This window comes from Orcinus orca, chromosome 5, assembly GCF_937001465.1.
Source record: "Orcinus orca chromosome 5, mOrcOrc1.1, whole genome shotgun sequence".
Lineage (NCBI taxonomy): Eukaryota > Metazoa > Chordata > Mammalia > Artiodactyla > Delphinidae > Orcinus > Orcinus orca.
Window position 1 is genome coordinate 110446784 of NC_064563.1, and position 25602 is coordinate 110472385.

The 25602-nt window shown below is 32.3% G+C and overlaps 1 protein-coding gene across 3 annotated transcripts in view; it reads right to left on the bottom strand.

Moving 5' to 3' along the window:
• CADM2 (cell adhesion molecule 2) overlaps positions 1-25602 on the bottom strand; it is a 1068825-nt gene that overhangs the window by 53586 nt on the left and 989637 nt on the right. For 2 of the 3 annotated variants that reach the window (XM_004272650.3, XM_033433368.2), the window contains one exon: positions 11308-11427. The exons of the other annotated variant lie outside the window; for it this stretch is intronic. In XM_004272650.3, coding sequence (XP_004272698.1) covers positions 11308-11427 — 120 coding nt within the window. The remainder of the gene's footprint in view (positions 1-11307; positions 11428-25602) is intronic. 3 annotated transcript variants of the gene reach the window in all.

The following is a 25602-nucleotide window of genomic DNA, read 5'->3' on the forward strand; positions in this document are numbered from 1 at the left end:
TGCGACCTACCAAATTTCTTATAATTTGACCCTTCCTAGCCATAGAATAAGTACTTATTGAATCGGTAAATGCATGGATGAATATTTGAAGATTTATCTTTCACCACTGCTTCTTTTTTATGATTAATTCTAGCCAAACTGAATCTGTAATGCTCTCTTTATACACTGTTGCCTTGCTACTCTTCCTTTCATCTTTTACATATCCAAATCCTAGTTGTGTTTGAAGACACATATCTTGAAGATAAAAAACATTGTTGAAGGAACTGGGGAAGTCTTATTCCCCAGGTTCCCAGAGAGGGTAAAATTGCACTTGCCAGAAATGTCATAAAAGTGTCAAAATTAGAAAATTAGCTGCAGAAATAACAAAACCTAAGTTGTCATCCTGTTTATTTTATCACACTATGAAAACAGGAGTACTTTAAAACAGAAATGAAAAATGTACATGCCACATGCAAGAACTAAGCATGTATGCTTCTCCACCACCACTTCATAAGTATTTTAATTATGCTAACCCTGTCTATATCTGGTGGGATCACTCTGTTAAGAAGCTTCCTCTTAATATTCACTTCACCCTTCTCTCCTTTTAGGTTAGGTGGTCTTTCTCAGTGAAAAGTAGACCTTGTATGCTACTTATCATTACTGAATGCTTATTGTAAAATAAAGGTTTACAAATGTTTAAATAAAACAAATATTTAAAGAATGAATTGATGATAAATGATATATTTGTTTCTTTTAAGAGTCTGACCTCACTGGATTCACTGATATACTAGTTTTCCTACTGATCAAAATAAAGACCAGACCATGGAATTTGATTACTATTTTAAAAAGTACACGAAAAGCAAAAAAAAAAAAAAACTAATGATGAATTGCTTAAGGAATGTGAAAACATCACCTTCACTCCATTTTACATTATTATATCACAACTGGAATATTACATAAATGACTTATATTAACCAAATACTATGGAAGTAAAAGTTCAATTGACTAAATTAAAAAAAATATCCCATTTTTTAAAAAAAGAAATGAATATATTTTATATGGAATTCTCTTAGAATATTAATGTTTTTCTTTTCCCAATTAAAAAATAATAATAATTGATTCCTGGCCAGTGGCAGTTTGAGAAAAGGTTTAAAAAAATAGAAAAGTGATGAGAAACATATACTTGCAGTATTTTACATCTAAACAGTTCCCACATTTATAATTATGACCCCCAGTTTATAGATTATGGATATATAGTCAAGAAGATGTTAAAGTTAATGATTCTAATAACAAAATTAAGTTGTAGTTATGCAAATAATACAATGAGCTTTCATTGGGGGTTCATTCTAAAGGCTTAAATTAATTCTTTACTCAGGTAATTATGTTTACGTTGTATTATCTTCTTGGTGTCTCATTGATCAAACTTAGGAAGTGACTCCCTCTAGTTTTTGAACAGCTAAACCTTCAGGTGAAATTTAAACAGAACACTTTCATTTTAAAGCCAAACTACACTGAGAGAAGAAAGTGACAGCCTTGACCTTGGATAGATTCCAGAGAGGTCTTTTATGGAAGGAAGATAAAAAAAATTATAGCTCCATGCTGAAAATAAGATGAGGGTTCCAGGAGAATGGGGTAAGGGAGAAAGTTATTAAAAGTAGTAGGAATGATCAACAAGTGTAAGGACAGGATTTTCAGTGGAAATCCTTTATCTTGTTTTAATATTTAGTTAATAAATTGCTAACACTAGATGTTTAGAAAAAGCCAGTAAAATAACTAATCTCAATAATGGTTTTTCAGATTTAAAAATGATATCCCCATCAGGTTGAGGTAGGGATGTATAGAAAATAACATGTAAAATGTATCTGTTAAATTTTATGAAGAAGAATTTTATCTCAGAATATTTCAGAACAATAAGGTTTTAACCAGAACTAGTCTGTTATCCGTGTATTCCTAAAAGAATATTAACAAGACTCCTACACATGTATAGGTGCTTCAACAAAAATATTTAGAGTTTACATGTTGTTTTTCTTGATTTGATTTTCTAAATTAACTGTTATACTATTTGGAAGGAAATACAATGTAGTGAATAGAATTACATGTTTGTAAATTTTAGTACTAATTTGTAAACTAGCTATGCGATCATCAGCAAAATGAAAAAGTGGAAACTTTTAACTTTAAAAGGCCCTTCCAGGTTGAATAGTCAGTGATTCTCAGTGGCGTTGTTTGAAAGAATATGAATTCTCAAATTTTGATTCCCTTAATTCTGTTTTATGGTATTATAGATTTTTCAGATGAATAGGTCTTATAATACTTTAATATTTTAAAATCTCTTTCCTCCACTTCCTCTTCCTAAATCATGTAATTTGGACTACATATAAAATTAGAAACTGTCAATCAGTGTCTTACTTGTTTATAGGAAAATAATACCTATCATGGGTTATTGTGAAGAAAAAGATGATTCAAAAGAATATGGTTTTAGGCCTGGGTAGAGCATCAGATGGTTTATGGTCATAAATAAAACAAAACAAAACAAAAAATAAAACAGTATTTGCTATGAGCAAGACATTTTTTAAAGCAAATTAAGTTATAAATATATTTAATTTTAAAACTACATTATAAAGTTGATATTATTATTTTTGCACTTTTTAGATCAGGAAACAGAGGCACAGGGAGTTTAAGGAAGGTCACAAAGCTAATGCACGGAAAGGTGGAAAAAAGAGTCCGGATAATATAAGTCCAGAAGCCATGATCTTCACTATTTTTCTATAACCATTTTAATTGAATCAAAATGGATGTCAAATCCCAACAGAAAACAGTATCAGAAAGTTTGTTTAAGCTGTCGATTTTGGCTACAAAGTGGGTGATCAGGAGAGACCTGGACTCATTTGAAGAACGGTGAAAAAGGACCATATACATTAGTTTTATCGATATCACAGATGGAACTCAATATTTATTTTACCACCATAATGTGAGGTTGGAAACTTTACAAGCAGGATAATGTTCAGGTATGTAAAACTTTGTAAGAGAAAATACTGGAGGGAAATGAGTGTGCAAATGGAAGTGATGGGAGAAGAGATTGGCATATAGCTGGGAAACAGTGACCAAAAGGCCAAACATTGTGGTCAGAGTGTGACAATTCATTTTTAAACTTTTAGCTTTTCAGAACATTCAAACATACATGAGTTGGAAGTGTAGAATTATGTTAAGGAAATTACTGACACTATTTCAAATGGCAAAAGGATTTTTATCTACAAGTTCTGATTAAAAAATACCACAAACTTGGGCTTCCCTGGTGGCGAAGTGGTTGAGAGTCCACCTGCCGATGCAGGGGACACAGGTTCGTGCCCTGGTCCGGGAGAATCCCACATGCCGCAGAGCGGCTAGGCCCGTGAGCCATGGCCGCTGAGCCTGCGCGTCCGGAGCCTGTGCTCCGCAATGGGAGAGGCCACAACAGTGAGAGGCCCACATACAGCAAGAAAAAAAAAAACCAAAAAAAACCCCCAGAAACTCTCTACTCCTTCCTGAAATTCTGGTAGAGGACCCAAAATTGAGAAACACCTTGGAATTCACATAGCCCACTGGGGCAAAAAGAAATGAATTTACTTGCCTGAGATAACATGTCCAGAGGCTAAATCAGGAGGACAGAAAAATATCCTGCTCCCAGCAATTACTTTCACTATCTCATGCTGAGTCCAGACTTGACGTATTTTGTTAACCTAGTGAAGCAATAACTATACATTTAAATTGTGTTGTGTACTATTTTTAGCTTTTGGTAAAGAACCATTTCATTTTAAAGTTACTTTAAAAATCCCACATTGATGGATTATCAAGGAAAAATCCTACATTGATATATTACCAAATTGAATAGAGAAATTAGAAGTATGAATATGAAGTAGTAAAATGAAATCTTAGAACTTCCTTCTCATTTGCATATTCTTTTCTTTCAACTTGGAATTAAGATGGAATATATCTGGATTTAACCTGTAGGACTAAGAGAAAAGTATATGAAGATTTGTTTTTTGTTCCCTAAAGCAGCATTTTGAGATACAGTGCTCAATTTCCAGCTAACTCTCAGAACTAGGGAATAGGATACCTAGAAATACCAGAAAAATTAGACTGTCATTCTTAGTCCTTTTAAAAACCTATTCTATATCCCACTCTGAACAAAACTTTCTGGACTGTTGGTGGTAAAATGCCAAGGAACACAAGCTGTAGCATAGGCAAACAAGTATAGTTCAGAGTGAAAACAAGCTGAATTGTATTTATTTTACGTGTTTCCACTCTACCAACTTAACTCACTTAATAATGTACACATACTTTAAGGACATCAAAGGCAGATATATAATATTATGTATTAAAGCCTGTGATTGTTCTTTCTAAAATCTTCTCTCAAGAAAATGATTTTCTATTCTGAAAATCTATTATCTCAGGACCGAAAATTATTTGTCTATGTGACACTAAAATACCTTAAATAGTAAGTTAATAAGACATATCTGTATCAGTATATTATTAATGTATGGCTAGCTCATTTTTAGAGCTTTTTCCCCCTGCAACTAACATTTTCAAGGCACTTAATTCAAATAAAAGAAATAGATTGTATCCATACAAGTAGATTCGGAAATATTTCAAATGAGGAATCTCTCACTACTCAATGAATTAGATGGGTATTCTTCACACCAAGATTCTAAATGATTTTCTCTTGTGAAGTAGGTTATTTAAATGATACAAATATATATATATATATATATATATATATATATATATATATATATATATATATATATTCTCTGTGTCTAATAACAAAGCCAGCCCTATCAAGCTTCATCATCTGCCCTCTACTGTCTAGAGTGCTTGTCTCTTTCTAAGTTTAGCCTGGAAGGAAAATTACATATTAAAGTACCACTCTTTGCAAACTGCCCCTTTTCTGGCTCCAGTTCTTCTGACTAGGATAACCCTACTTACTGCGTTTGGCCCTTCAGGCCTGGTGCTGGTAAGAGCATCTTGCTATTATGAGTTCAATTGTGCTTCTCCCTTATTAGTTTCCCAAACTCTGCCTATATTTCTGTGAAAGTGTCCTCATTAAAAACTCTTTAGCTACACCCTTTTGAGACTGCAATCAGTTCCTACTGATATCCTGAGTCACACACTATCTAAATGAGTAAAAACTAATAAACTTATAATCAATATTTAGGAAACATGACTTCAAGAAAAAAATGCATTAAGACCATCGTAATTTACCCAGTTTAACAGACTACCCTAGAAGAGCACTATGCTTCTTTATTATGAAACTTGGGTTTTAGACATCAAAAATGGTTCAAATGCTTTTGAAAGAAATGTTTCTCAGTGAATCTAATGCAATTCTTCATGTTAGTTCAAAGTTGCTTCCTCCTTTCCTACTTAAACTTTCATTGATCAGCATTCTTTGCTTACTAATGGGTTACATAAAAGGCCTCTAGGAATGTTTGAGTTCATCTCTTTTTTTCTAAAGTGAAAAAGAACTGGTCTTAAATTAGGTATTCCCTTTATTATACTGAACACTTTGAACAGTATTCCCTTTACACTAATGTAATTCTTTAAACAATATTGGTGAAGAAAGTTTAATTTCTGTTCTTACTCACCTGTTAGAATTTATAGTAACTTTATTGACTCTATTTTATTGACTCTTTTTTAACACAATGAACGCAGATTTTTATCTGTGAAACTGCTGCATATCATTGGTCTTGACAGGTTTTCTGGCAAGAGTTTAAACCTGTGCATCTACTGGGACAATTGCTTTTTCTTCGTCATTTTTCTTAATAATTTTATAAAGACATTTCTTTAATTAAGAGTCAGTGTTGTCACAGCTTCAGCATAAGCAATTCTGATACAAAATTGTATAAATATTATGTATGTATTTGAGAAGCCATTTGGAAAAATCTGTCTCCTTGCCCTGCAATCACCTTACAGACACTTTGCATCAAGTACCTTTTAATTTTCTGGCCACAACTTAATTTAAATGAGTACAGCAAACTAATGGGAGATTATTTGAAATCTAGAGAAATAAACTACTGTATTATTGAAGCAAGAGATGTTTTAAAATATAAAAATTATCCCAGTACTTACTGCAAGTCCACGAACTTATATTTAATAGATTGTATTAGACCCTTCTCAGAAGTCACGCTTTGTGGCATTTGCTCTTATTTACTGTCCTGGCAGAAAGTTCTGGCTGAAGTCAAGGTCACCTTCTATCCCAAAGTTGATATAATTAGTACCAATTCAGTGTTTCGACAAGCTTCCACAGGAGGTTATTAACTGTGTTTCATGTGGAGTGTCAAAGAAGCAAGGGCAGTGCTGGCAATCTTTTCAGCTTCAAAGGCACAGCACATAAATTTAATTCATTGGTTAGTAAGAAAGATACAACCAGTTTATTAATGATTTTTAAAATAATTTCAGAGATGTTCTGGAAATACATTTATTCATATATGTAGGCCAAGGTTTTAAAATGTAAAACAGATTATCCTCCTAATAATAAGTAACTCATTTATTCTTAATATTTTATAATCGATTTGCTTTCTGGAATATAATAATTACAGAAATTTAAAAATTAATATTTATATGTGTATGCATATTATATAAAAATGAATTCAAGGAAATGGCACAAAGTCTACTAGGGAACATTTTCTTTTCTTTCTTAGAGGTTGTTTTGCAGGAAATGTATATATTATTAGATTATATTAAATCTAGAATTATTATCATAAAATCAATTAAGACACACATTTATACAAGTAGAAACAATATTAGTAGAACTGTTTACTTAAAAGAAATATAAACTAATGGAACAAGATTTCTGTTTAAATTTATCTAAGCCAAAGAAATAAATAAGCTTAAAATGAAACTCTTAAAAATGTTTGATGTTTTAAATTACACAAGCCACAAGAATGCCCTTAGAAAATAGAATAGAGCATAAATGTTCTGCTTCCCTTAATAGGTGGTATGGGAAAGAAAATATGAATACCGGTTTTCTTCAAATATTTCCTAAATGCCATAAAGAAATAAGTAAATATTTAAAGATTTTTAAACTTTACCAGAATTCACCTTCATACAAGTCAGAGGCAAACACTCCACTTGGTTTCAGAAATGGTTATACATACCAAGTGATTCTTATTCCAAATAAGATCTACTAGAATAGAAAGAATAACTTTAGCACCCTATGCTATCTTGGAATAACCTAATCTGAAACATTGCCATTATTCCAATGTGTGGGTCTATAGCTGAGTAAGAGACCAGGACCCCCAGTCAGTACTCCCACCCATGTCTGGCCTGTAGCCACTCCCTTCAGCATTAATAATATGGTACTTTTAGCAAGGTTGAGAGGGAGCATACATCATGCTTTTTCTTTCCAAGTGAGAAGCTTTTTTAATATCCTGTTTCCATTATGAACTATGTTTCATGTATTTAATTTTGAAACAGAGTCAACTTTATATAGTAATTATGGTTTTTAAAAAGACTAGTGGAAATTTAGCTATACTCACAGCTTAAATGTAGAAACCTATCTTTTTGCAGATAAGCAGCTCCCTCTATATGGATCATCTGGAGACTGAAATATTACTTAATTTTTGTCAAGTGAAAAAAAGCCCAACATATTGACACTTAATTTTTAAAAGCTCACAGCACCATGCAAATTGGGTTTTATTACCATCAATAAAATCAGAAACATTTTTAATAGCTAAACACTCATAATACAAGCTCATAAACAACTTCTTGATTTGCACACTTTGGGATTTAACTCTGTCAAGATGATATATTTTACCATTTCAAATGCTCTATTTGAATGCATTTATTATGACTAACTCGGAGCTATAATGATTTTACTCCATTCATTCTTTCTCAGTGCTGGTGTTTTCTTTTATTCTGATAAACGTTTCTTTATCTCTATGCATTCTATTTTTTAAGTATCTGCGCCAAAAAGGGGAGGAGGGCACACATTAATGAAACCAAATAAAAATAAAATATAGACTAGATTTTCTTTGACATAAAGGAAATAGAGATTAGAAGCACGGGTCAGATCATTATTGCTTTTTAACCTGATTTAATTAAATAGATGTTTCAGACAGTGATTTGATGTGCTCATGTATGCATTTTGTGTTTAAGTTAGCATATTGTATTTTGAAGCCAGAGAAATGAAGCAACAATTGAAGTAAAGGAATCTGCATACAAAAATACTATTTCATAAACAACATTCTAGGCAACTGCAGTTCATTAAAAATGCCCACATTAAATATGAGTAGAATGTTACAATTAATCTCATTTTCTCTATACTGGCACAAAGTAAATACTTCGGCAATTTATTTTCATTTGATATAGCTTAACTTTGTGTATATGATTTTTTTCTACAATTCACTAAGATTGCTTCAAGGAATCTTTAGAGAAGGAAGATCTTTCAAACAGTAATATTTTGGGATTATACTTAATGATCAACCATGTCCCTAAATTCATATACATTTAAATAGTTAAATTTTATGATTCACATGATTTTAAAATTACAGTGGGCCTTTAATTCTAGACTGGATCTATACTTATTGTAGATGTATGCTAAAATTCATTCTATTCTACATGAATAATTTAAAATATTTTACTTAATATTACATTTTTAGACATAATAACTAAATTAATGTGTAATTTAATTGTGAAGAATTGACATTAAGTTTGTGCTTGACATTAAAATTTTGATTGCAGAAGCATGCATTTCAAAAAGACATCCACCTTAAATAAACATACTGCCAGCTGTAGCAAAACAACCAGGTAAGAAACTAGGCTGCCCCACCCGTGAAGTTCTTTTTGTCAGAAAGTCCTGGGTAACCTAGATAACTGATTACCTTGAGTAACCTGGTTTCTCCCTTCCTGTGCTCTAATTCCCATTCTTATGCTTTAAATTAACCAATAAAGGGTGAACCCACAAAACTCTAGACACCCCACCTTTGAACCCTAATAAAGGCAGAGCCCAGGTCTGTGCACTCTCTTTCTCTTTTCACCAGTGACCTCACTATGTGGCCCTCCAGAATCTCTGAGTAATAATTTTGTTCCTCAAAGTTCCCTAGTGGTTTCTTACTGAAGTACAGCCTGCGATCATATTAAGAACAAGGGCTGGTCCAACCTCAACATTTGGCCCTGGTGGAGGAAATGTCTGTGAGGGCTCCTAAAAGCAATAGGAGCTGAGGCAAGTGCCTCAAGCATTCCTAGCGAAAAGCATCACTATCAATAGGCTGGGACCAACACAACAGTACCCATCTCTAAATTTTGAGATTGGTCATTATTATTTTGGTTGTAGATAATTTGATAATGGTTGATTTCTTAAATTTAAAAAAAATGTCTTTTGTTTTTGTTTTGCAGTGCCATTGTGAAATAAGATACCTTTGCAATTACCTCATTATAGTTAATAAATTGGTTCATATTACTAGAAAAATGGTATGATTTTATTAACAAAAAATTATTTCACCATTTTAAAGTCTGATGTAAAACTAAATCAATACTTGAATCAATAATTCATTTGGATTTTTACATGGATTGTACAAACATTTTCACTTAATTTAATTGTTTAGTTAATTTAATTGTTAGTGATTTCAGATACAATATGTTTAATCCCCATAATTTTAGGACCTGGCATAGTGCCATTTATATAAACAGCAGGTACTTGATAAATATTTATTGAAGAAGAAATGAACTAGGCTTTTTTTGTTATAATTAGGTCTTTTAAAAAAAGTTAAGTCAATATATATCTCTCTCCTTTTCCAACAAAGTGATTTGTTTGTACAGTCAGAACTTAATATCATAGAGATTTTGTTGGTAAGCAGTAAATTGCATTTCATTTGAATTACTGTTTGTAAAAAAATCTTTAGAAAAACAATAAAAGCAAAGTAGAACTTTAGATATTTATATTTCATATAACATCATAAAGTATTTTTTAACTTTTTCTTCATTTTTATTATTTTTCTACTCATTTTTATAAAAGTTGTTATAAGAATGATCTTTAATCTCTTCTACTTATAGATTTAGCTCAAATACAGTTTTTTTAGTAATACTAGGTATTTTGAGAAATTCTTAATGTTACTATCATCAAGCTTTAGCTATCAATCTTGTACACTGTATAACAGAATTGACCAAATTATTAAAAATTAACAATTATAAGATACTAAAATATTTTTCTGGAACAAGAGAAAAAGTAATATAGTAACTATAAAGTAAAAGCTAGCAGCAACTCAATATAATATTGAGAATTAGTAGAAATTCTACGAAACACAGTCTAACTGAACAGTCTTTACAAGTGAAGGAAAATAATGTTAAGTCTATCCTTGACAAAACTTTAGATATATATTATTGTAAAGTCCTCATGATTTCAAATTACATTGTTACATATAACACATATTAGGACAGCCAACATGACATAAAACATGTATAAGAGTAAATGACAGACTTAAATAGGACAAATTGTCTCTGAACATTGTTTATGCAGAAATAAAGTTTAAAATGTATATTTCTCTAATGTGCTCAAACAACTTTTTATTTTTTCATCATCTACTAACTACTTAAAGACTACTCAGAAATGCTTTTTTATATTTCTGAACCATGACATAATAATTATTTTTGCCCTTAAGGATTACTTCAATATCTTTTAGGTTGCTCTGTTTGAGACAAACATACTTATTAGTAAACGGATGCCAGAAATTACTCATGGAGCCAACCATCAATTCCTGTCATCCTGGACAAGTCTACAACATTTGCTTTCAGAACATTCTGTTAGTAGAATAAGTAGCTCCACTCAGCAAATCACTTCAGGCTGACATATTGAATATTTACCTAAAAGTTCTATGTGGCAAATAGTTTATAATGACCCCTGGATTATGCCAATTTTACAACAAATTCAATGCAGGCATTTTAATCTAGTTGCAGAGGAATAACAAATCAGTAACATTAAACTAGGGTCTTAAAAAAGCAAACACTACCTCTGCATTTTTGAACATCTTATTTCTTTGCATTTATAGGGTAAGGAAAAAAAAAAACAAACAGTGTCCCATGTTCACATTTTAAACTCTCAATGTTGCAGAGCTCCATATATTCTCAACCTATATTCTGAAACATTTTCATAAGAGTCATAATTGACACTAAGAAAAATTAAAATGTACCATCTTGTCTCATATTTTATTCCAACAACCTTAACTGATAGTAACTGAGGTGACTTAATTACTTCTTAGAAGTAAGTAAAATTGGATCTCTATTCCTCTACCCTTTATAAAACCTTTAAAAGCTCTATTTAATGTGTTTCCCAGGCCATAACAAAGAAGCATACTGTACCTCGTATGTTGCTGGATGTTGCAGATGTGGTTTGGCTGGCTGTTATGGCTACAGTGGTTGTGACTGTTGCAGTGGTAAGGGAGGGGATGATAGTAGTGGGAAGCAAAGTGTTGGGAACATCTGGTGAGTGGAAAAAAAATATAAAACAAAATCATATCATGCAAACAAAAGAGAAACACAAATGATTCAAATTACAAATACATATATCTTATTTGGGTTGAACTTTTAACAGGCTTAAACAGATTATCAGGTACAAAGCTGGCGGTACCACGCAGTTCTTGTCATTTTGTTTTTCATTGATTTTTAATGCTCCTACACAAAGCAAAAACTTGGAGCAATGTTTGACTATAAGCAGATTGCCTGCAATATTTAGAGTAAAACTTAAAATGACAAGAATTCATTCATTTGCTGAGTCGTTTAAGAAGTTTGACATGCAGTAGCAAAATACAGAGGTAAAACAGAAACTGACATGCTTTGTCAAAGAAGTAAACAAAGAAACAGCACAACAGAAAATAAACACAAATAACACCACCATATAAGATTAAAGAAATGTTAACGATGGATGAATATATGCATGTTAAATACTCTGATTTTTTTTTTAGGCAAACAATGATAGGAAATAGGATGAAAGCAATCTTTAGATACAAACAAAAAAGAAGCCAACTGTTACTATTATTATTACCATTATTTTGCTTTTCCTTTTCTCACAAACGGTGTTAATGTACAGTTTAGAATCTTATAATTCTTACCCTGATTAGCTGGTAACGCCTTCTAACAATTTTGCAGTACCTAGGAGTCTTTAACAAGTATTGGGTCAACTAGCATGGAACTCAATATTCTGAACTGTTTATGACTTATTTTATTTGGCATACCTAGGAGAAGTTATTGAACATATATCTGAACCATAACATTCAACCCCTAGTCCATAATCAGTCAAAGTTGGCAAAAGTTGACAGTAGATTCAAATACAGAGAACATAAAAAAGAAAAATTAGCTTAGAGTTTAACACCAAAATCTTCCTTTTACTCAAAAGCAGCTAAAACTTTGAAAAGCAGCATAGAGAACACTGAAACAATATAGCCAGTGTCAAGCAATGAGAACTTCAGTAAGATCCTCAGAGAGTCAAATCTTGTCTCAAGTGGATAGGCATAAAATTTACACAGTGAGGAAATTAGAAACAGTTCACAAATTACCTGTAATTACTGTGCTGGGGTTTGATTTCACATGTTTGCTACACAGCTCCTATATATTCAGAGTGTTTGACAGATTATTTTGCTATTAAAAAGCTTCCTGTCATTCTCTCAGTTAAAGTCTCTGAGTCACACCAAATTTTTTCTAGTTCCTTACTTCTGATAAACAGCCCTACTCAATCCTCAGACTTTAACCTGCTGAATTCTCTATGCTGGAGACATCAGAAAACAGCATGAGATCACTCTCTTATCTTTGGTATTTATGTTTACACCTGTTTCCTGGCCAGTCACATTAAGAAAACAACCTTCTGAAAACCCAATGGTGCTACATTAATCACTAGAGAAAATGGGTATTGTCTGGAGTGCGATTACCATGATCATAAAGTAGAACTGACTTCAACAACATTAAAAATGAATAAATATTATGTATATGTGCACATATGCTTCTTGTTTACTAATTTCTATAATAACTTCTTATTTTCATTGTAAGCTTTCCTAAATAGTTTAGGCAGACTGGAGGTAAATGAAAGACATTTTCTAAATTTAAAAAAAGTAATTTTAATTTTCACGCATTTCCAAAATAGAAAATAATACATTCTTTGTCTGTTAGCAAAATCATGTGCTCATTAGGATCTCAAAATATATGTATTTCATTAGTGCAAAGGGAAATATCTTCCGGGGCTAACAAATATAAGAATATACAATGATATTAGTCCTTTAAAACTCCATGGAAAGAACCCAAGATTACCAAACCTATCACTGATTATAAAATATTACATTATTTGCTATCAGAAAATGGGTTAGAATAAAATTTCATTGTATCTGAAAAGCAGTGTTTCAAAACCAGCTATATTATTTGATTCTGGAGTGCAAATAACAGACTTTTTTATTTTTAAGCCAAAAAACCCCATATTGTTTGGATTTTTTTCCTTACTTCATATCAACAAAGATGGGTAATAATTAACTCTGATTTGTTTTGGAGATAGTCTATATATTTTCATGAGCATTCTTATATATACCAACAATATCCTATTTCCCATATGAAGATGCATGATATATAGGGTTTTGCCCACCAGGCTAATATTCAAAAAACATTTAAAAAATGGGTAGTTTTAATAATTGTTAATCCACTTTAAGAGAACTGTCCTAGAGTCTTCTACAGGGTCCAGATAGATGAGATAACACCACTAACCATTATTGACTCATAGTCTGGCTCCTGCTTATCTGCTCATCATTCTCATCTTCTCCCCTTGACTTCATATGTACCTAAAAACAAACTGGCTAAAAGCAATTTGATGGAAAGAGCCTTGGCCGATACGACAATTGGGTCAAGAAAATGACCTGTCAAATAAGAAATGTCTCCCAGTCACTGTTACATATTTTTAATCACTAGTAACATTATTTTATCCTACATGTTCTGAAACATTTTAAACACTTTCATTTTTGCAAAAATTTTGAGGGTTTCATCATTCTGTTCTTTCTTTTTATCACACATTCATGTCCATCCAATTATTTCAACTCTATTGTGAAATAGCAAAAGTTGAAATAATCTTAACGTTCAATACCAGGAGATTAATCAGAATCAACTACAACTCAACAATGTAAGATTAGTTAGAATTAGTTGTAATTCTCAGAAAGGCCAAGGAAATTGTGTGATATTTCTCTTACCTAAACTTTCTATTGTTCTGATTTTATTGTTGTCAGTCTCCCCACTTGGCAATTAATCTTTGAATAGAACTCTGCCTACTTTATTGTTGGTACCCTAGCACAATTTAGAAGGTCAACAAAAGTTTATTAAATGAATTTGTTCATAGCATTATAAAAATAAAACATATTTTAGGGGATCTAGAAAAGTTCACTTTTTTGACAGGTCAACTAGTCAATATAGAACTAAAATATTTCATTACTTCTGCTCAAAAAAAAATTCTTCTCTGTGTTTAATACATACAGACAATTTTTATTTTCTGAAGGATACATTTTCAAGATTATAACCTACAAATTCTTTCTTCAATAAATTTCCTTGCTAACAAAATGAATCTTTGCCTACATATCCTGCAACTTTGAAAGCTGTGTGAGCCTGACCTGAGATTCATGTATTCCACACCACCTTATGAACTCTCTCCAGTTTCAACTGATTTGAGACTTTCCAAGAAAGGGTGTAAGACGACGAGGGCTCACTAAGTAACTCTCATTGTGATCAGTGGTGAATGATCTCAACAAATTTATGAGTTGTCTATTATTATCCCCACTTAATGGATGAAAGAACTTTGAGATAGAGTTTCCTCATCTTGAAAATTACACACATATGTATAAATATGTTATATTATAGAAAAAAATTTCTTAAACCTAAGTATAATGCAAAGAGAAATTTCTCTAACACTCCCATCTCAAGATCATTTATTTTATCTGTATGATAGTAACTCTTCTTTTTTTTTGCCATACGCGGCTTCTCACTGTTGTGGCCTCTCTCGTTGCGGAGCACAGGCTCCAGACGCGCAGGCTCAGCAGCCATGGCTCATGGGCCCAGCCGCTCCGCGGCATGTGGGATCTTCCCGGACCGGGACACGAACCCGTGTCCCCTGCATCGGCAGGCGGACTCTCAACCACTGCGCCACCAGGGAAGCCCTGATTGTAACTCTTGTCAAGGCAGAAATTAGTAAAATTCTGAGCTGTCTTCCTAAGTCCAAATACCCAACTCTCTAGTTTTTATCCTACAAATGAGTGGCAACATTTGGAAACATTCAGCAATTATTTTAAAGGTCCTGGTTTGATGCATTCCCTTTTGCCTTTTATTTAAACATTGATTATGAGAATGAAGCTACATTTTCATAAGGAAATACGAAATTGAAAACATGAGTAATAATAATTTGCCTTAGTTTTAAGGTATCTAGAATTCTGTACCTTTTAAAAACCACTATGTTGTTACTACAAAGAATACTCAATCAAATATAGTACAGGATAGAAAATGCAGGTCATTTTGTCCCCAAGACACATCCATTTTTGTGTCTCCAAAGAATAAAAATACATTGATTCATATGCAGAAGAATTACAAACATGTGCACACACATAATAAAAGTAAGTTACTCCTGGTTCAACATTAATTTACTAATTCTGTTTATAAAGCCACATAATCTGCAATCATATTAATAAGTAATTTGCTGAATATGACTTAAATTTAGAAGATTTTAATATATGTCTTACATGTTTACATCCTATGATTTAAATGGACACTAAGATAACTATAAATAAAAAATAGAAAAATTAATGGTATGCAATTTATGAATATTAAAATTCAGGAATGATAACTGTTTAACAGACAGGTCAGTCAATTAACTACATGATATTTCATCTCTGTTTTCTACAATACAAAGATGGGCTCAAATTTTTATTGTCATTTTCCTTGGAGAGCATGTTAATTTAATCAAATACTGTTGAATTTGCCTGGAAAAAAAAATGGTTAAAATAAGAAGTTCATCATTTACAATTTACAAAAGAAATTTACTGTATTATATATTTTCTAGATGTTAAAGTATAAATAATGAAGTTAGTAATTGATAAAATATCTAGTGCATAAAAAAAGGTATCTTGAGGAGTGCACAAAGTGAAAATAACTAGATTTTATTTTTCAATTTTAGTTTAGATCTGATCAGATAAATTAGCAAATACAGATAAATTATTCAGATATAATTTAAATCCAAACAAGAGAAATTTCAATAAAGTTCTTCAAAATCAGAAATAAAAGCATATTCTAGTTAATAATAAATTTGTTTGAATATGATATAAAAATATTTTCAAATTGTTAAAAATTTTTATCACAATATATACAAATGTGTAACACCAGATTCTCTGAAATTGTGATTATGTGTTTAAAATCTTTGCCTAGCACATTAAATCTTAGGGAACTACTTATTTACTATATACTAAAATGGATAAATCTTACTAAAATAGCTTCATGATTTAAGTAAGATATTAAAATTAATTCATAGCGGTCTATGACTCACTATCTAAAACTTTATAGTTTTAGTGAAAACTATAGTAACCATAGTAAAATCAGAGATGTCCTTTAAAGGAAAAATTTGAGCATTTTTATTGATAGGAAACTGAGAAAAATAAAGGTCCCAGGCATGAAAATATTTGCTTATAGTTTTACCTACACATAAGATGTGGATTAAAATAAATTACAGTTTTCATTTTGTTTGTAACATATATAAAGTGCTGTTCTGACATAAAAGGAAAATTCAGGAGTACTTCAATAATATCAGACAGAACCCCAAATCTAGTCAATTGCACAACTGCATATTAGTGCAAAGTCTAAGTAGGCTGCAAAAGTTACTCATGTGAGTGAACATTGGGTTACAAATAAATGCAGTGTAAATACTGTGCGTTACTTCTGTAAGAACCTATTCATTTGCAGAAACACAATTTTAGCTCACACAACAAAGCTGTTGAGTCAGGAAACTAAAATCTTTGTGTCCGGAGACCATGGCTAAACTTTGCTATGATAAAGTCATCAGTCCACCATGTCTCCTGCTTAACCTACATGACTCTGATGTGAACTCCAAACTGCACCCACCATTGTCTTCAGATACCTCAATGTTAAGGTTTTCTGGAACAACAGGGGATAGAGGTCTTCAGAGCATATATATGCCTGGCTTCTTTTCTTTATTTCTTATAGTACCAAGTTAACATAAACAGAAAAGCAAAGCCTGGAGCACAAGACATCTTCCCTGACACAAGTGCTTTCCCCAAGTTCTAGACTCAGCTCCTTCTGTTCTCTTTGCTGCCATGTTCTCAGAGCCACATCCTGTTTCACAACATTAGTTTTCTCTTTCTTGTCTATCTTTCAAGTCCAGTTTAAATATGATCTCATTTGTAAAGCATCCCCCAATTCTGTAGAGTTAATACCTTCCCTCAGTGTGCTTTCAAGCACTTTGCACACACCTCTACACATGTTTATTATACATTATATGACCATGACATGTATGTTTATGTACCTATCTTTCCAATAAGCTGTAAGCTCAATCTTTATAAATCAACTTGTCTTTGTTTTTAAAAATATGATTTTGACTTGGGGCAAATTTACTCTGACCCAACCCCTCAGTATCACCCAATCTCATCTTAGAATAGTCTCCCTTTTCTTGATGTACCTAGTGAAACACCACTCTCAAGTTTCAGCCTGATTCCTACCTGCTCTGTGAAGACTTCCTTGACCACATAAATTCCCCTTCTCTGAATACTTTTTGTGTTTTCCGAGTTTACCTCTGCTTCCCTCATTTTGTTATCTATACCCCGCTGCCATGACAAAGATGTTTACATTCATGACACACTACTATGAACACACCCAGGGTTATGTGTCTCTCACTAGCTACATAGCTCTCTCTCTCCTTCCCTACTTATCAAAATACATGTGTAGCACTATGGTAACATTTAAAAATTTTCTCTAATTAACATAATCAATTAATACACTCAATTATTCTAACTTTTATTAATAATAAAGTTCACCGTAAACAGAATACATATCAGAGCTCTTCATGAAATCAGTGGTTGAAAACCGGGAGGCTATCACTTTCATTTGGCACTTAATGATTACTAGTGTTTTCTTTTGTTTTTGTTTTTTTTTTCATGAACCAATAAGATGATAAGCTAACAGAAGAATTAGACATCAACTCCATGGTATATTTCTGTGCTTCCTTAGGGTTCCTAGCTCTATGCTTTGAATTTGACTGGTGCTTTATAAATAATGCATCTTTTGGTGGTAATAGCAATGTTGTCAATAGATAGGAAATGGTATCACTTTTAATAACGTGAAACAGTAATTGAGCCTTACACATGGTTAATCTCTGTAAAAGACTGTCCTCTCTCCTCCTTTTACCATTCATGAGGTAATTTTTAGGAATTCCTGCTAAGAGTCTTCAAGTCTAAAAAATAATTTAGAAAATTAAAATGCAGCATACTGAAGAATCTTATATTCCAAATGCAGTCTTTCAATGTTTTTAAAAGTGTTAGAGCTCTAAATCACAATATCCAATTCAAAATAATAGAAAAGGGGCCCTTTTTTTCACATCCTAATGAAGGAATTCGAAAAATGCAACCACATTTTGTTATTGGAGCTTATTAGAGCACAAATGTCAAAATGAAATCAGTTCCAACAAGCACTGTATACAATAAACTGAAGAGTGGTACAGCACCTTTTTTCCAGTAAAGAGCTTTTCAGGTTAAAGGTATGTTCTGTTCTCTACAAATTCAGTGTACAATAATTTCTAACTTGTCAACCTCTTTTGTTTTGTGGCAGTTTCTCTTTTTAAAAATTGCATTCTGGCCCATTCAGAATGGATTTTCAGAGCAAAATTAAGTCTAAAGAGTCCCAGAAACCCAAACTGCTTGTTTCTCTCTAAGGACTAGTGTTCAATCGGGAGAAAAACTGCCACCATTTAGTTTGGACTCCATATGTCTACTTCCTTTCTGCTTTATGTCACTAACTCCCCTGGGTGGTCCCAGGATAATCAAGAGTGAATTCAAACCAAGGATTATTAGTGGAGATATAGAAGATTATTAGTAGAATATTATTAGTCAGAACTCAATGTATACTAGAAGTATTAAGGTAAGAAGTGTCTTTTTGAAAGAAGTTATTCGCATATCCTAATTTTAAAAATAACAGGCATCCTTAACTTTACTGATAATTGCACTGCCATTGGAAGCAATTGTAAGAGGAAAAGTTTACTGTATTTGCTTTTTTGCCTGTGCAGAGAAGGACATTTATCTGTTCCCATTATATTCAGCTACATGTAGCAGCCTATTTGGGTTATAGCATAAGAATGGATAACAGTACCAAGGCTCTTACTTAAATGACAGCCACCAGGTTGACAAGGCCTCAACTAGCCAGAGCATGCCTCTTCTTCCAGAGCTGTACGGTAACCTCATCTGCTTCATAAAAAGGAGCCCTTTTAAAAATTATATTTGAATGCATCCATATTTATTCCTCTGATAGCTTCAACTGGCTTCACATACTAAATGGAATCCTCATACAATAAAAAAAGCTGTTCTTGAAAAATAAAAAGTACTGCAATTTTAAACTGTAGGTGGTAACCCAAAGTCATACGTAATTACAACAAAAGTTGATGAATAAAATCAGTTTGTCATTTGAAAAAAATGTATGCATTTTTTTTCTTTTAAAATACTCTTTTACATTCCAAACTGACAAAGGAAAGTGAAATTTAAAGTGGGAAAAAAATGCCTTTGAAGTGAATGATTCCATACCATTTAGCTCCACCTACTTCCATACTAGGAGTTCTTTCCTAAAAGTGCTTTACCAAAAAGTAAATCAGATGATTTGATCAAACACTTTAAGTTCTGTGAGGATGTCAGTTTCCTCTGAGAGAACAGTACTGTCACCCATTAGAAGAGAAACTTAAACCAAATATAAATACACACAAGGGAAAGTATGATATAGTAGAAAATTACTGACTGAAAAATCCAGATATTTTGATTTTTCATTTAGGTTCTGTGATAAAATAACTGAGAGACATTTTGCCTATAATTTAATCCCTCTGAATCTATGCTTCTTCATCTAAAAAAACAGAGTTTAGACCTGGTCATTTATTCATAAATTATTCCTCTTCTTATTTAATACACAAATTCCATAAAAGAGTAACAATGGGTTCTGGAATCCTGAACTAAATATCCTTAAGGCTTAACTAAACTGTGCTACTGTACTATGTTACCAATTTGTAAGTTAAAAAATGCTGTCATTAAATTGGAAGTTATTACACAGCACTAATTCTAGTGAATTCTAATTTTCACATATATGTTTGTTGTCTAATCGATTTTTAAAGGTAGTAAAATGTATTCAAATAGAATATTTAATATTGCAATATAAAAGCTTATTTAAATGAAAATTAAAGGAGAACTTGGGAGTGTTTCAAAAATGTTATTATAAACTTGCTATCCTGTAACTTAAAATCAACAAGGGCTATTTGTAAATACTTTTTGTGTAAGCATATTAATAAATAGAGTCTCTTGGATGTATCCACAACAGATAATCCCTAATAAACACTAAGAATAATGTTAAGCAGAATTGTGAAGAAATGCCTATTGAGCTCCACTTTTAATATGCCCTCCTATCACCTGTAGCCCTAGAATTCAGAGTTCTCATGCAAAAGCAGGGTCTTTCTTAACCTTAAAAAAGCTTATTTAATAAACTAATTCCCACATGGAATTTGGTGAGACAGATTGATAACATTCCCCAAATTATTTATATTTAAAATATAGGCTCAATAAAGAAGTGAACATTTTACCAAAGTAATATATTTCTAATCGTGGAATTTCATATTCTCCTGGCTATGTCTCCTGAAATATTACAATTAATGTGGGGACCTTGAAACATCTGTGAAATTGCATCATGGTAAAACATATGAGTGAAAACACCTCATTGGTTTATTTTTACTAAGAAGTCCAGGCATAATTGAGAGTGTTTACTTATTTATTATAGGATCTACAGTGCCTGGCCTAGCACTTTATATACAGCAGATACTCAAGAAAACATTTCCTGGAATAGTAAAATATTACTAGTAGTAATATCATTGTGATGTGGATTTTCAGGCCATGCATCAGAGAAGTTTTACATCTGTTTACATTTAAAGATAAATGTTATTTTTATAAGAGATGATATATTTTTAAAAAAGGGAAAGGATATAGATTTCCAAAAAACAAATCCAGTTTTAAGTTAGCTATCGTCATAGAGTTTTGTGAAAAGATAAACAGACATGTGAAGTCAATTGCAAAACTCTTCTAATTTCAAAGATTTCTATTGGAGATGTGAATTCTTCTATACACAGTTATTCATACTGTGCACTGCTTAAATCCATAAGGTGGCATTTACATATGGATTGCCAAGTAAATACATCTCACTTATTTTCCCAATATTGGATGAAAGTTAAAGGTCTTGATTTTGGTGACCAAGGAATGAATATCATTACCCTGATTTGGTTCAGAAGTTAGGGCAGTGTATACACACACATACACGCATATACACTTAGGTATATATGTGTATATATGTGTATGTATGTGAATATGGGTTTGTGCATATTTATGTATGTATATATGTATCTATACATACATATGTGTATTATTTTATTAAGGTTTCTTCTGTTGAAAGAGAGAAACAGAGAGATAAAGAAATTTAATTAAAGAAATATTTTTGATTGCCTGCTATTTAGAAGGCACTGCTCCAAGATAAGATTTCTGCTTTGTGCATATAACATATGCACATAAATGCATACATATACAATATATGTACACATGTATAATACACATATACATGTACATGTACATATCTACAATCAAATATACAACTAAAATACCAAATAATGATAAATGCCCTGCAGAGAATTAAAATAAAGTCATATGTGACTGGGAGAATGGTTTGGAAACAGCACCAGCAGAACTTGCTGATGAATTGGAAAGAAGGGCAGAGAGGATTCAAGGATAATTCTTAGATTCTGGAACAAGTATGTTATATGTTGTTACAATGTTTGTGAAAACTACATTTTTGTAAGAAGCTACAAAGCAGATTTTATGTAAAATCTTCTTCTAGTTAGGCATGCCATTGTTTCTAAAACGGAATGCCAACAATTTCCCCCCATGGGTGATTGAATATTGATTGAATTTCTCTAATGAATTAATGCATATATACTTGGGGAGAAGAGCTCTATACATTTTATAAAGCTATATTCTAGCCTTTTTTGCACATAAAAAAAAAATCTAGAAAGACTAAGTGCCATGGGTATAACCCTTCTGTTCTGAAATTGACAGAAAAGATCATATATAAAGAGTGCAAGGGAAAACATTTTAAATGTTGGATTTGTTGGGTGGTGGAGTCTTTCTTCCCTTCAGACAGGAATGAGGGTTTTCCGCATGGACACCTTAGTCAGTGATCCATCTAGGTACCACAGAAACATTTACTTCAGAGTGGTATCTCAATGAATTTTTACCTTGAAAGGTGAAACTTTATCCACTTCAGGCTCATCTTAAAGAGATGAAATTTAGCCTCAACTCCATGTTGAGTAAGCCTGTACATATCCACTTTTCAAAATGCTTTATAATGAAAGCAGTGCCCCTGTCTCCACTACTTGATCCCATTTCACTTCTCTCTGCAGAGTTCAACAGCATATTCATCCAGTCAGAGGTACTCCTTTCCCACAGGCATCACAGCTCCCCCTGCTTATTCATGTCCAGAGATGCTATGTTTTATCTCAGCAATTAAAGAAGGTACTGTTTTAAGACTCATCCAGCTAGTTTATTGTCTGGAAACTCTCAACTGGAGATGAGAGCAGCAGCCATAGGCTTCTTCCATCAGTGCACTCTTTGTTGTTCCACATGGATGTCTTTTCTATCCTTTTCTTCCTACACCGTATATTTTTCCATCTATGCTTCTAAAGAAAGCATCTCCAAAGGAAAAATGCTCATTATGAGCACACAGAATCAATTTACCAACTGGTAGGTCTGTTTCCATGTGAGGAAACAGATTTTAGCTGAATCCCTTTCAAATGTTTGCTAGGCTGGCTGTACATCTGTCCATTAATCCAGTCTTCTCTTTCCTGCTCCCCACCCACTCATCTGAGCTCAAAGATTCACTCTCTTATTTCCATTTTGATCTGTATTACCTTTCCTAACAGCACAGCTAAGCAAAAAAAATCATGTAGACTCTCAATGTTTCTAAATGTTTTGTTGCTGGATAATTATAACAGTAAATGTAAGTGTGACTGCCAACCTTTTAGTCTAGCTATGTATTTACTATGAAGCACAGAAGTACACTCTTAATTTTAATTAATGAGAGTTCTCATTAGCTTTCAAATCATTGATAATCATAGAAGGAATATATAAAATATATACCTTAAGACTAGGAAAGTATGTATTATAATCATATTTGCTTAGTTCTAGAGTAAGACAAATTTAAACACAAATTTAGGATATTACTTTATGATATTCCTAATCTGTTTCATAATTAGTATGGCATGCATCTATATATGTATTATTTATTTTGCTAAATTTAGGATCAGGAACTAAAACCCTAAAGCAATTGAATTTATATCTTGTACCTTAGTTAAGTATTTGAAGGAGATAACAGATGGTTTGGAAATGTGTGTTAAAGTGAAAGAAAGGCTACCCTCCATGACTCAATTTCCCTCTCTCCCATGGTAAACAAATTGACTGAAAGGAAGAATCAGCACCTGGGATGGGAAGTGAACCTGCATTTACCTGTAGTCTCTGAAAGAGACGGGTATCTAAATGAACAACAAAGTTTGGAAGCTTGGTTTGATGCAGGAATTTGTAATATCTTGGTGTACAACATTCTGCCTCTGCGTAATTTTGACATTTATTATTAAACAATAAAGGCAAAGTGAAATGAAAGTAGCAGTTGTATCAATTTTTTTTAAAGCTGGAAAGGCATATTTAATAGTTTGATACCTTTCACTAAACGAAAACACATAGATATTTCTAGCAGTAATATTCTCTTACTATAAAAATTAAAAACCTGAAACACTATTTTTATAAATGTTCTTACTAGCTAACAATAAAATGTGATGGATCTTATTCTATGTATGTGTTATTTTTGAGGTAAATTATCCTGGAAACAAGCAAACAAACAAAAAGCAATATCACATTTTTCATCAGTATTCATTTCAATAGATACATGAATAAATATATAACACAAACCATAACTGTCAAGTGATATTTTAGGAATACAAAGTCAGCAACTGTCAGTAAACTGATTGGCATTACATAAACAAGCTTTTTATACTATTTCACTTTCTACCATAATAATAATACTAGTTATGAAAAATTTTACTTGTTTTTATACAGTCCTACATATGAAATTTGCTAGAAAAAGCTAAATATGTACATATAAAGAAAAGTAAAAATATGGAAAGGTGCATAGTGGATAATTTTATTCAAAATAAGAATAGCAAGAGTTAAGATAATGAAGAAGTAATGAATTGTTATAAAAGCTTATTTCTGTAAGTCAAAAACAGTGAAGTAATGGAATAAAAGTAATGGTAAGATAATTTTAAATTTCATATAAGGGCTACTATGGTAATATGAAAAGTAAATTTGAAGAGAGATGGTGAGTATCATGAACAAAGTTCTGGAATAGTGCATTTCAACTCTGCCATGACTGTGTGAGACAGCCCTGAGATGGGTCCTAAGTGGAATGTCCTCTCCACTGAAGCTCACAGTGGACTCCCCCTTACTCCTCTCTACAGTGTGGACCTGTCATAGTTAGTACAGCTACTGGCAGAAGAAGAAATAAGTTACTCATTTTTTCTACTTGTATTACTGTATTTCTTCCCGAATTCTGGGGAGGGCAGATGATAGTAAAAGAGTTCCAGCACCACTGTCCATCTTCCATATGTATTCTGAGGCGTGGTTATGCCTTTCTCTAGCATGAGTGTGAAGGGAGGTCAAAGGCATTGGGATAGTTGAGGAGGAAGAAGTATAGGATTTGGGGGGAAGTGGTAATTTATGTTTTCCACTCTTCATAGATATTCTTTCAAAATTTCCCAGGTACTATAAAGTTCTGACACTTCCAAAAGAATACTTTTTAAATAAGTGGATGACAAATAAATATAAGGACTTGAATCATCCCCAACCACAAAATAAGATTAGTCTCAGGTCATTCTCAGTTCTCTGCAGCCATTCCTTGTGTAATGAATAGGTATCTTCTATGATTTCTATACTAAAAGATGGAGATCTGGGTAGCATTTCTTTGAGGAGAGGATATTTTACCTAAACTTTCTCAACTTGATGTTGCATCAGAGAAACAAGGGTGATTATTACTTTTATCCTGCTCACTCTATATTACTAATTTGCTGTAGTGTTGATTTTTAATGATCTTCTCTATTGCTTGGTTAACAAGAATATAGAATTTTCTCATTCTTCAATAGGGATAACTTAATTTATGCTCTGGGTACCATTCAGGGAAGACCATGGGCAGTAAATTGTACACAACCTTTGGGTAAATTATGTACCAGAGCACTGGACTGAGATTGCTTTAAGGTATCATAAGACTACTAGTAATAGTATAATAATAATACTCTGATTTATT